The 12,640-nt window shown below is 40.5% G+C and overlaps 2 protein-coding genes across 3 annotated transcripts; one reads left to right on the top strand and one right to left on the bottom strand.

Annotated features, from left to right (window-relative positions):
* The first annotated feature begins 97 nt into the window (after window positions 1–97).
* rps6 (ribosomal protein S6) lies at window positions 98–5,482 on the top strand. The gene is made up of 6 exons (XM_034890357.1): window positions 98–214; window positions 857–988; window positions 2,008–2,218; window positions 3,692–3,838; window positions 4,633–4,790; window positions 5,353–5,482. Exons 1-6 carry the CDS (start codon window positions 209–211, stop codon window positions 5,446–5,448), a joined length of 750 nt encoding a protein of 249 aa, XP_034746248.1. The 5' UTR covers window positions 98–208; the 3' UTR covers window positions 5,449–5,482.
* Window positions 5,483–7,876: 2,394 nt separating this feature from the next.
* LOC117955596 (perilipin-2-like) lies at window positions 7,877–12,066 on the bottom strand. 2 transcript variants are annotated; one of them, XM_034890193.1, is made up of 7 exons: window positions 12,007–12,066; window positions 11,883–11,916; window positions 11,443–11,626; window positions 10,373–10,455; window positions 9,622–9,871; window positions 9,087–9,223; window positions 7,877–8,324 (listed from the first exon to the last, which is right to left on the bottom strand). In XM_034890193.1, the coding sequence occupies exons 2-7, from the start codon at window positions 11,904–11,906 to the stop codon at window positions 7,980–7,982; spliced, it is 1,023 nt and encodes a 340-aa protein (XP_034746084.1). In that variant the 5' UTR covers window positions 11,907–11,916; window positions 12,007–12,066; the 3' UTR covers window positions 7,877–7,979. The 2 variants fall into 2 exon arrangements, with proteins under 2 accessions (XP_034746084.1, XP_034746093.1); XM_034890202.1 differs by having other exon boundaries at window positions 9,080–9,223.
* Window positions 12,067–12,640: the final 574 nt, after the last annotated feature.

Genomic DNA, 12,640 nt, shown 5'->3' on the forward strand with positions numbered 1-12,640 from the left:
ATGTAAGTTAATCAGTTTAATGCATATGGGTTAGTCAGCATCATCTTTTTGGTGTGAAATGTGTTTAATAACCTTCAGCTTGAGCCAGATTTTAAAAAAAAATTCTGCGAGCCAATTATCGCGAGAACATTTCAGGCCTATGTGAGACCACCAAGCGGATATCCTGTCTCTTTTCCGTGGCGGACCGTCTTTGGGCCGGTTTAGCAAAATGAAGGTACAATATTTCCCAAACTCTAAATCTGCGTGGAAAGCTATTTTCTTTGAAATACTCCTGTATGATTTATGCCACGATTCTAATCTTTAAAGCGGAATAGTTAGACGGAGCAGCCGCGGCTTTGACACTAAGGATGAGTTTTGATTATGATGAGAGCCAGCGTTGACGGTCCTTTTGGCAAGTGAGCTGTATAAACATGGCGGCACTCTGAGCGTAACGTGCACATAGTTCAAGTCTCAGCAGACTGCGGTGAAGAGTTTTCAAACTATTGTAGCTCACGTTTCTCAAACCTGTCGTGTTTTTCGAGTTGTGCGCTTACAGTGTTAACCCTAAACCGGTTGCATTAATGCTAGCAGTGTCCATAGAGCTAATGTTAGCTAGCTAGCTAACCTTAGTTGTCAGAGCAGCTAACAGGCCTTCGAACCATTATTACTGTAGCTCAGATGCCCTGACGATAATTGTAAGTTATTATGATGGTATTTTTGATGTAATGTCCCCACCAGTAACACCTGTTATGCTAGCATTTCATCTTTCCAAGCTCCACATTCATTCACCGCTAACGGTACCCTATGAGGACTTTTGTTACCTTCACTGTGGAAACCAAGTACATGTACTCACGATTACATTTCAACTCCTTTTCAGCTGAACATCTCATTCCCCGCTACTGGCTGCCAGAAGCTGATTGAAGTTGATGATGAGCGTAAGCTGAGGACCTTCTATGAGAAGCGTATGGCAACTGAGGTGCCTGCTGACCCTCTGGGAGATGAGTGGAAGGTAAATTAATGTTGTGAAGTTTGATCTATATGGAACAGATTATTGTTTTGTTAGTACATCATGTTGCTGAGTTCATGTTCCAGTTTAAATAGGTGAAATTGTGTTTTATAGTAATCGTACATAATATGGCACACCAGTAGACCCTTTCTGACTGATCTATAGTCACTAAGGGGGGACAGTGTGTTGCCAGAGTAACTGTGGAGCTGCTTACCAGATGCAACCAGGTCCAGGATCAGTGGATGGTTGAACTGATTTGCTCTCTCATTGGGTCTTGAGTACAATAGTATCGCATTGACACTCACGCTGGCTGAATTTAAATGGCATAATACTCTCAATACCCTTGCATCATCAAAATTATTAGGTAACTCTGTAAGTTTAGGTCTTAATGCAAACAAGTAATTTCAGACCCTGCAAAATGTAATAATATTGCAGGTGGGGCCTGTTGCTGCAGAGTGGTCCCGGCCTATAAATTGTATCCTACAGACTAAATAGAAAATCTTTGTCTTGTACAGATACTTGTAAAAATCACACTATAAATGGTTTTCATTTTTTAGATTTTAATATTTTTCAATGAAAATGAGAAATGATACTAAAATGATCATTCCCTCCAATACTGTAAAACTAACCAAAATATCAGTCAAAATAATCACAATTAGAGTATTTCCTCAACAGCGTGCAGCCCTAATTCAGTGTCTTGCTCAAGAACAGTTTAATATGCTGACAGGAGGTGTTTGAAATTAAACAAACAAGCTAGCAATAAATGGACAGCATGTTCTACATCTAAGCCACAGCTGCCCGGGCATTGGTTATTTTGACACTTATTAAGGGTCAGTCGACCATCAAACTACTTCTCGAAAGCTCAGAAACTTTGCAGCCTGCCCTGTGGTCAAACATTAGGCAGCGATGTAAGTTGACAAGTCTCATCTGACTGTATTTTGTAAAAATCGTTATTCTTTGAGACATTGTGTACCAGTTGCACTAAATTGAAACCTAACATCTTGTTTTCTCTACTTCTGCAGGGTTATGTGGTGCGCATCAGCGGAGGCAACGACAAACAGGGCTTCCCTATGAAGCAGGGGGTGCTGACCCACGGCCGTGTGCGCCTGCTGCTCAGCAAGGGCCACTCGTGCTACCGTCCCCGCAGGACTGGGGAGCGCAAACGCAAGTCTGTCCGTGGTTGCATCGTTGACGCCAATCTCAGCGTGCTCAACTTGGTCATCATCAAGAAAGGTAATATGTTCGTTCTGGCTCGTTGACCATTATCTGAAAAAAAGAAACTTGGATTTGGAAAAAAAAAAAACTGTTAGTCACTAAACCAACAGATTATTCTCAAGGGCTACACTGCACAGGGTCATTAATAAATGTCTCTTAATTTTACCTTTAAATCATGTTTATGGCACACCAGTAGACCCTTTCTGACTGGTCTATAGTCATTAAGGGGGGACAGTGTGTTGCCAGAGTAACTGTGGAGCTGCTTACCAGATGCGACCAGGTCCAGGATCAGTGGATGGTTGAACTGCATTGCTCTCTCATTGGGTCTCGTGTACACTTGTATCAGAATAACTTATTTTATAATATGACCTAATACAGCAGTATGTTTATTTCTTTGCCATTTGGTGCAGTTTCCTGTTGATGGGATGGTGAGCATGACACGCATGAGTGTGATTTCCACTAGAGCTGTCAGTCTTACTCTAGTACCATTCAAATTTAATTTATAGATTATTTTTTTTTACTTTCAACATCAGCCTGGCCTTGAGAGGGGGTACCTACATCATGGCACATTGCATTTCTGGCACACCTCTGTTTACAGGATTTTCCACCACGCACACAGTGACAAATAAAAATCAGCAGAGAAATTTGTAATGAAACATTATATAATGAGTGTATTAAAGGGGATCTTTTGTAAAGGCTAACGTTGATCTGTTAGCACAATGACATGTAAGAAAGCACAGACAGGGATTTGCCATAAACTAACAGTGCTAGCAACGGTGCTAACGGCATTTATAACTAAGCCCAATGGTACTGCCACTATTTTAGTGATTTATAATCAACCTGTTTCTTGCAGATTGTTATGTTACTGTGCGGCAGACTATGCTAACTCTGACAGCTATAGAGCAGCTAACGTTAACTTAAGCTGTCTACATTAAACTCCTGGCTCAGCTCCTATAACTCACCACACAGTTAGGAAACCAGAACGAGCTAACTGATAACATAAGCATTTTGGCTCGGAGAAGGTTGTTTTTCTTCTTGGTTGTTTTTGTTTTTTTTTTAGTAATCAAACTAATTTCCAGCCGCAGCCTGTCCCTCCCCCGGTAAGGTAATGTTAGCTCACGATGCCTTAGGTTTCTCACACTCATAACTTATTGTTTATTAGACCTGGAAGATAAGATAAAGTTACACATTTTAATAGTACTGTTAGCATTCGAATAGTATTTATTTTGTTTTACTGTTCGAATTGTTTTTGAGTTTTGAAATATGTTCCAACAGCCCTAATTTCCACAAAGTGTAGATAGTCGCCCTGTTTTTTTTGGTGCTTTGGGCTGCAGGCAGCTGCCTCTTTTCACTGGGAAACGACGCTATGTACTTTATTTTTTTTGTTTTGTTTTTTGTCAAATCATGCAAGTACTTTAGATACAGCATTGCAACTTGTAAGGGTCAATTGATTTTTAATTATGAACGCTTGACTCATCTCCTCATGATCAGGTGAGAAGGACATTCCCGGGCTGACCGACAGCACCGTCCCTCGCCGTCTTGGTCCCAAGAGGGCCAGCAAGATCCGCAAGCTCTTCAACCTGGCTAAGGAGGATGATGTTAGACAGTATGTTGTGAGGAGACCCCTGACTAAAGAAGGTAAGACTAGAGATGTATTGATAGATTTACTTCACTGACCAAAGGGTTTTACTGGGTATGGATGTGTCTTTCATTAAAGCCTGAGATTGTATGCCACAAGATGTCAGTTACTTCAAAAATTAGATAAAATGCTTGCTATAGCTTGATTTAGGGATACGGTTTTGGCTACTACTTAAAATGATATTGTAAACACAACTTGGCTACCCGGGTAACATTGTCAGTCTTGGTATTTAAGATCTTTGTCTGGACATTTCAAATAGTGTGTGTGTTACAGTATAAATGATTTGTACACGTCATTTTTACACTCGTCAGTATTCTCATCTTGTAATCCTCCATTCGGCTGAAGAGCAGCAAGAAAACCTTTTCTAGTCCTATAATTTAAGTTTTTTTGCTGGATACAACTTTAACAATATAATTATCTTTACTTAAACATTTTGACTTATTTCCAACAAATTAAACTTTAAATGAATCCCATGATGAATCTTTTGTTAATATCGCTGTTATTTGATCCAGTTACGCAGGTTAAAGTGTATTGTAGATAGGCTGATGCCATGTTAGTTGGACAGTTTACATCATCAAAGAGCCTTTTCATATTAGGGCTGGGAAATAAATCTTTCATGATATCAGGCTAGATCTCATCATAGATAATGGATATTTTATTTTGGTATAATTGTTGTCTTTTCGTGCTGCATTATTGAATGGTGTTAAGTCAAATTCTCACAACAGCTATTCTTGACAGTTGGTACCGTCTTTACCACATCTATCAAAATTAACTACATCCTCTCTTTTGTTAGGCAAGAAGCCCAGAACTAAGGCTCCCAGGATCCAGAGACTGGTGACGCCCCGTGTGCTGCAGCACAAGCGCCGCCGCATCTCCCTCAAGAGACAGCGCACCCTGAAGAACAAGGAGGAGGCCTCTGAGTATGCCAAGCTGCTGGCCAAGAGGATGAAGGTAATGTTTTATTGTTGTTCCTTAGGCACCACATTCAGCTGAGGTGACCATAAAACATTACTTAGTGGTTTCAGTTTAATTAAAGAAGTAGGTCAATTATTGGATACATTTTTAGATAATTGTGAAATTCAACACTGATATTTTTTTCCCTAAAAGGTCTAACCAGAGCAATATTTAGGCTTTTCATATCCGTTGACATAACTAAGTCTGTAAATCTTAACTGAAGTTTAGACATTAGTGTACAGGAGTGCTGCATAAAAGGGTCGTCATTCTATTTGTGTGCCGGCTTGTCTTACTATGGTGGATCATATTTGTATAATCGGATCACCTGCAATGCTTTTTTCAGTGTAGGGACAAGTTTTTAATTACACGTTAGTTCATGAACTTAATGAACAATTCCCCTAGCAGTTTACAGGTGCTGGCATCAGATTGCTAAGAATGAAATTAAATATTGAGTAATTCTGTTAAGAAATCCTATGGTTTTGAGGGGTACTAACTTGCATGAAAATGTATGCTTTTTGAATGTGTTTACACTACTGACACGTTTGTTTCCTGCAAACAGGAGGCCAAAGAGAAGCGCCAGGAACAGATCGCCAAGAGGCGCCGCCTTTCTTCTCTGAGAGCATCCACATCCAAGTCAGAGTCCAGCCAAAAGTGAAACCACAAAGTCAAATAAAGTCATGTTTTGCTGAGAGATATAGTGTGCCTTATTTTCAGTACTTTGAGACATAGATTATTTGGGAAATGTGTAATTGCTGGATAACTGGTTAGTTACTGGTAAACCGAAGGGTAGCTACTGTTAAATGAATAACAAATGGTTACTAATTAATTCAAGCACCAATTATTAGTTGCTGGTAATCAGTAACTAATCATTGGCTTACTATTCCGTTTACCACTAATAAGTAGTGCTTAGTCAATTAATAACAATTTGATACTGATTCATTCCTCAGTGACTACATTTGTGTACCTTATTGTAAAACGTTACCCACTAAATCAATAGAGCACTTCAATTTATTTAGCTAGTTAGACAAAAGGTGTTTCGGCTCACGGATAGCAACCAATTGGCAATATCTGGTAATCTAAGGTTTATGTACAGTATAGTGCTGGCCTCAATTTTAATTTGCTTCCACAGTTTAAAGGGTAATGTTGGGTTTCTTTTCAACTTTGACCCCGTGTATTAAACTTGTCAACTTTGTTTCCCCAAAGGGTGATTGGTTGTGCAGTCATGAGTGGGATGGGGGACTAGAGTAGCTTTAACTGTAAAAACTGGACTACAGTGGTTTAGCTAAAAGAGCAAATGAATACAGGTGCATGGGTATCAGCATAACTGTAAAGGTAGCAGTGTCAAAGTAACCTACACTTGGTAGGGAAAGTGCAGGTAAGCCTTACAAAATTCACACTAACAATCAGCATCCATAACTTGTGAACCAAATCTTTGAAATTGATCCGGTATTAAAGGTCCCATGGCATGAAAAGTTAAGAGGACTTTAGCATGCCTATGGTCCCCTAGTGGTGAGAAATTGCAATAGGTATAATTCCAGCACTGTATCCTGCTCTGCCTTAATATGAAAATGAAAGCTCAGATGGGCCAATTGGGTAACTGCCGCTTGGCCCACGAAGCATGGCAGACTGTCAAGGAAAAGGAAATTAATACTACGGAAACGGCTGTAATTATGCACCAAGGCTGAATTTCAGGAAAGAGACCTAAGAAAGTATTAGGGGGCCATTAAGGTTTACATAAAAGCATCCAAAAAGCTTAAAGGTCACCGGACCTTTACGCAAGAACACAGTAAACAGCCGCCAACAAGTGCGACTCAATGGGGCAATTGCGCACCCTTGATTTTTTCACAGCGACAATCTGTGTTACAGAAGTGTCTCAAAACATATTTGTGAGGTGGTTTCCTGTCCGAAAACAGCATGGTGGAATGTGGGTCAGTTAAACGGCATTCATGAAGTGCAGAAATTAGGTTTTTCTTATCTAAAAGATTTTAGTGTCATGGCTACCGGTTAAAGTGCAACTTGCAACATAGGGTCTGAATGTACCCGAGTCAAACCTTTGTTAAAAGCATAACTAGGAAAGAAGCGCAACTTAAGATTTGCCGTATTGTCGTTTTTGGTCAAATGGCCTTTTGAATGGGAGTGGTAAGGGCCCTTCTATAACATCAAAATCACTATTTTTTAAACACTAAGAAGGCTCCTAACATGAAACTTTGCTTTGAGTATCACCAGAGGGTCCACACATTGAGAACACAAAGTTTACTAAAAAGAGTTTTTGAACAACTCACTTAGCGGTTTCCGCTCGCAGCCATCTTTGCCAGTCCAAATGCAATTAAACGGACCCCGTAGGAGGAAATGTCGTTCTTATGGGACTCCTTTTTCACTGACTTATGTCTGCGAGCGGAACAGCTAAGTGAGTTACAACCTTTTATTAAACTGTGTACACAATGTTCTCAATGCTGGTAACGTGTAGAGCCCCTGGTGATACTTAGAGCAAAGTTTCATGTTGTGTTTTAAAAATAGTGATTTTGGTGCTAACCTAGAATTACCCCTAGCACTTCCATTCATTCCATTTCTTTTTACAGTAAATCTTAAAAGTGGTGCTTCCGTTCTAATCATGCTTTCAAACAAAAGTTTGACTTGTGTACATTTATAAAAAGACCTTAGGTTGCATTTTGGAGATTGTTGCGCTTTAAACTATGGAAGGCAATTTAAATTAAGGACATGACTATACTTTTAAGTGCCTAAGCCCCTAGAGATGGCCAATTAGTTGCTATCCAAGAACCAAAACATGCACATCTTTTGCTCAACTGCTATAAGGAAAACTAAGTGTTCTAAAATTGTGAATTAACTTAGTGTTACATTACCGGAATATGAGGCTTCTTAAAAACGTTGGACAAATACTTAGCAGGCTGTTTTAATGGCTCATCATATTCAAATCTGTTAACATGGGAGGTTTTTGTTACAGTTACATGATTAACTGCCAATGCTACAAGTTCTGCATTTCTCCAGTTTTGAGTGTCCTCATGTAGGCATTACAGGGTGCTGCTTTTGTCTGCCTGAACAGCAACAAGGACAAGAGGAAACAATTCATGAATGCTCAACTTATTTTAAATTAGTGGAAGCTCTCTGGGAGCTGTGTGGACAAATTTAGTACACAAACATAATTACAGGAGTATAAATACACAAACATCATTTAACATTAAACTCAGTGTCAAAGTCAGACATCTTGGTTGGCCACCTCGCTCTGAAAGTAGGTTTAGCTTGTTGGTGAGCCTGGACCACGCCGTTGTGAGCTGAAGGGGTCTCGGCATCATTGAGACTTCTATCCTGATCAGACTGGTGGGGTTGGGGCGGTGGGCAGCCTAAGTCATACATCTGGGAGATAAAGAAGAACATAGACACTAGCTGATGTTGCAAGTACTGAGGCAGCGCCTGGATGTGATGTGGCAGCCCCTGGAGGCTCCAGGCCAAGCTCAACCAGCTGGTCTGAAGCTCTTGAACCAGACTTGTAGACCCGGAAAAACTCTCCATGACCTGTTGAGACGGACCAAAGGGGATTTATAGATCTCTTGAGCTAAAATGACTGGAGAGGGCTGCAATAGGCCTTTTCATACATTTTTGGACATGGATAGTATAAATAATGAAATTCATGATGACTAGCTTACTAAAACCTGTGCAGTATAAAACACATGTTGACTGTGGTGGAAGCCATGCACTACAAGCATGCTAATAATTGTTCCATCTTGCAGTAGTAAAAAATATGCTATTCCCTAGATACAACTCCATTATGCTGTCAGTATCATTTGATGTTCATGTACTACCACCCTTCCACCTATTGGTAAAGGAAGACATTGACATTTGGGAAACTATGCTTTCTTGCTGAGTTAGATGAGAAGATCAATACAACTAGAAGCAACCAGTGGAAACTCTGGAAGGGGTAAGAAGGAACAAAAATCACATTACAAAAGCTTTACTTCCTCTAAACTTACACAAAAGTCTAAGTATCTACTGCACATAACTCCTTGTAAAGCCACAACTTGTTTTTACACTTTTGTTTGTATGGATGAAACAAAAGAAGTATTACGTGTTAATTTGTGAGCCTGGTAGGCAGATAAATTGTTATCTTTTCACAGAGGCAGGCTAGCGATCTCCCCGTTCCCAGTCTTTATGTTAAACTAAGCTAATGTTGCTTAATATTTAATGGACAGCCAAAGCCTCTCATCTAACTTTTGGCCAGACAATGAGAGCATTTCCAAAATATCAAATAATTCCTTTTAAACTGTACTCACAGCACACCTCAACAGATTGCATCTTGGACCCAAACATTTTGTAGGTCCTCCTGCACAGCTTGGCAGCCAGTGAAACCAGTCGTACAGTGTATCTTCTGCTAAGGGTGGCCGCTTCAAAACCCTCCACCAAATGAGCTTCTTCCTCTACAAAGTCAGCAAGAAGATGAAGTCAAGTTTTAAATGTGAATTCGAGCTGTTTGACATAAGTAGTCTTGCATTGCCAGACTTTCCTCCACAGCGCTCCAGAGGGTCTGGCTAGTCAACACAGCATTCCAGGATGGGGAATCAAAGCATGGGGCAAACATGCTGTGGTTTATTGGCATGTCTATCAACCAATCACAATCGTCATGGGCAGCGCTAAGCACCTAGCGTAGCCACAGTGCCGCTGCCAAACAACCTCGGTAAGGAACTTGTTTTGGTGGAACACGTGTGTACGTTCAAAAATTGTTTTAGTCGTGCAACAGTAGTAGTCAAGCTAGCAACAATAGTCCAGCTAGCTGTCTGGATTTATCCTGCAGAGAACTGAGTAACTCTACATGTACCTTTATCTTCTTCAGTGGAAGGAAGCACTCTGTCCAGCAGAGCCTCTGACGTGATCAGAGCAGAGTCCAGTCCCACACCGGCAACACAAATGGCTCTCACCACAAGTGACTGGTCCGCCGGGTTGTCAACCTGCTGTAACCTGTTCATCAGCCATGCAACTGTGAACGCGGCACAGTCCACAGTTCCATTAGCTGCAACGCTCACCACATCCTGGATCTCATGCATCTTGTTCTTGGCAGTAGCAACAATCTGGGTAAAAAACACCAGGAGAGATCACTACACGTCATAAATGCAGTCAGGAAAACCTGTGTGTTACGTACAGAGACGGGGCTCATGCAGTAGAATCTTAAAAATAGATAAAATCATTTGTGCCGTAATGTAATTTCTTTTTCTTAAAATTGATTTAATATTATTGGTATCAAAATAAGCATTGCTCAGGAACCAGTATCAAAGTCACAATATTGGTACCAAGAATATAGATTCCCATTTGATCAGCACTGGCCATAGTTATGACTGTGTGATCGCAGTTCACAAGCAGTGATCAACACTGTGAGAGACTCCTCGGCTCTGATTGGTTGTTTTCCCTATGCCATTCAGAGCAACAGGATGAGGCCAAGGCATAGATCTAATTAATGTAGTACTGTCAGACAGATTGAGCAAATATGACAAAAAGGTTGTCGTTTTTTTATGATGGTTACCTAGGGAGAATTGGTGGTGGTCATTAGGATTTGAAATAGGAAAAAATGATACCTGCTCCGTGGGTGTGTGAAGCACAGGGAAGGCAGTCTCCAGCCAGTCAAGACTTCTACAGGCAACATCATTAGCAACCGAAACTGGAAACATTCCAGACAGTAAAGTCAGTACTGAAAAGTTCTCTCAGTCCCTCAATGAAACCTGCAGCCCGCATCAGTCAGAGGGGATGTTAACCCTAGAACTCCAAAATGGTCTGCATCATCTTTTTGTTCAAACAACAACCTAAAGAGGCATTGGCCTATTAACACCTGGTTTTAATAAACTATAACTTATTCTATTGGGTCATGCTGTCAATAAATGGAACATATGTAGCTGTGTGGCTTTTCAGTGAATCCATTATTTATATATGCATAACAAAAAGTTAGTTATTTATGAGTTCTCACTAAAAGAATAGTAAGTTTTTCTCTGTTTATAGTAAACAGAGAAAGATCAAAATAGATCAATGTTCTGATGAATGAAATGTATAAAAATACAGGCTTAAATGAAACTAAAGTCATTTGAACATAAACAATAAAAATATGAGTGTTGCCAACAGGGACAACCCTCTGGTGGACAAACTATGCAACATCAAAGCTCGTAACATTGTTGACCAATCGTTTTTTTAATTATTCATTTATCAGAATCATTTGTCATAAATGATTCTGATAAATTAAATTTTTTTTTTTAATCGGCCATTATACATGCCGATACCGATAGATCGGTAAATGTCCGATATCGGACTGACGATGGGACAAACCTCTCAAAGATGATCATTTGCTACATTTTTCTCTTTTATAATAACATATTAATCTCGTTGGATTTCGGTAGAAAAAAACACTAACTTTAACATATGACATCGCCTAGTCTCTCTCTGGGAACTTGTTAGGTTCCTTCACTAGTTTCGGCCATTGTATGTTTATTTTAATTAACTGATTATTTAAATCATTAAAAATAAATAATAGTTAGTTGCAACAGATATAAAAATCGCTGGCGGTTTCAGTTAAGCCATGGCTCGCTACCACATCCAGAGTATGTGACAATAAGCCGCGGGGAGTATGCAGACAAGCGTTGGCCCCGGCGGTACTCACTCTGGGGCTCCATTTGAATCAGGACAGGTGAAACCACAGCTGTCACGCTGCTCTCCAGCACCTCACACACGGACCTCAGGTTGGGGTAGCTGCATTTGGTGTCAGTGTACAACACTGACAGCTTTGAACAAGCCAAGTGAACCATGGGCAGCTTGGAAAGTCTGGCAGCTGCACTTAGCATCTTCTGCAAGAAAACAGGACAGAGACTTTTGTTTTAGTCTTCCTAAATTTCCGATTAAAATCTTCAAAATGGAAACCCTCAGTCCCGATTTGAACGCCGTATTTCGAGGTATTGTAAAAGATGCCATTGTAGACCTATCATTTAATAAACAATTTACTTCAAAAGACAATTTCGGAACTGACTGGTTAGCCTACAACAATTAGAAAGGCTTCGTTTATGTACCCGGGGAGGATGTTTAAGTATTGGCGATTGTCCTCACCTGCTGGTTGTTGTTCGTCGGCATGTTTCGTCCACTTTGATAGAGAGGTAAAAACAGGTAAGTTAGTGTTGCAAATTTAAACGTCTTTGTAGACTTTATCGGATGAAGAAAATGCTAAACTTACCCTGCTAAGTGCTGCTTTGGAGGAGAACACTTTCGCGCGTTGTCGTGTTGTCAATTAGCGCGCACCTGTGCTGCTGAGCTTTCTGGCTGTTCTCGCGATATGTGATCTAAAAATTCCAGTTCATAGTGCTTTTTTTAAAAACTAGTACAATGCCCGTTCAAATTGTGCCTGTTTGAAACGGGCCGATTGCTTGGTCTGTGGTAGGCTATTGGTGCTTGAAGCGTTCTCCAGAACTATTGTAGCCTACCCCGAAGGACCCCAAAGCACTTAATATGCAACCACACTTTATAGTCTACCACTGAATTACTGTGTAGGCTACTCTTAGGCCTACTTCAGAGATAACATTGTAGGCTAGCCTGCCACCAAATTTACCTGACAGACGTGGAAGATCCAGAATTTAGGCTAGGCTACTCACAAAATATAACAATTAAAAAGTGGAGTAGACAAATCACAGTCAGCTGCCATGTGCCACCCAATCCGGCCCATAATTAGAGCAATCAGCAAATATCAGCGTTAATCAACCACCAGAACTGGACCGAGTTGGATACATCAGACTACCATTCTGCCGGCTCTGGTGTGTGTGTGTGTGTGTGTGTGTGTGTGTGTGTGTGTGTGTGTGTGTGTGTGTGTGTGT

Source organism: Etheostoma cragini, chromosome 2, assembly GCF_013103735.1.
Source record: "Etheostoma cragini isolate CJK2018 chromosome 2, CSU_Ecrag_1.0, whole genome shotgun sequence".
NCBI lineage: Eukaryota > Metazoa > Chordata > Actinopteri > Perciformes > Percidae > Etheostoma > Etheostoma cragini.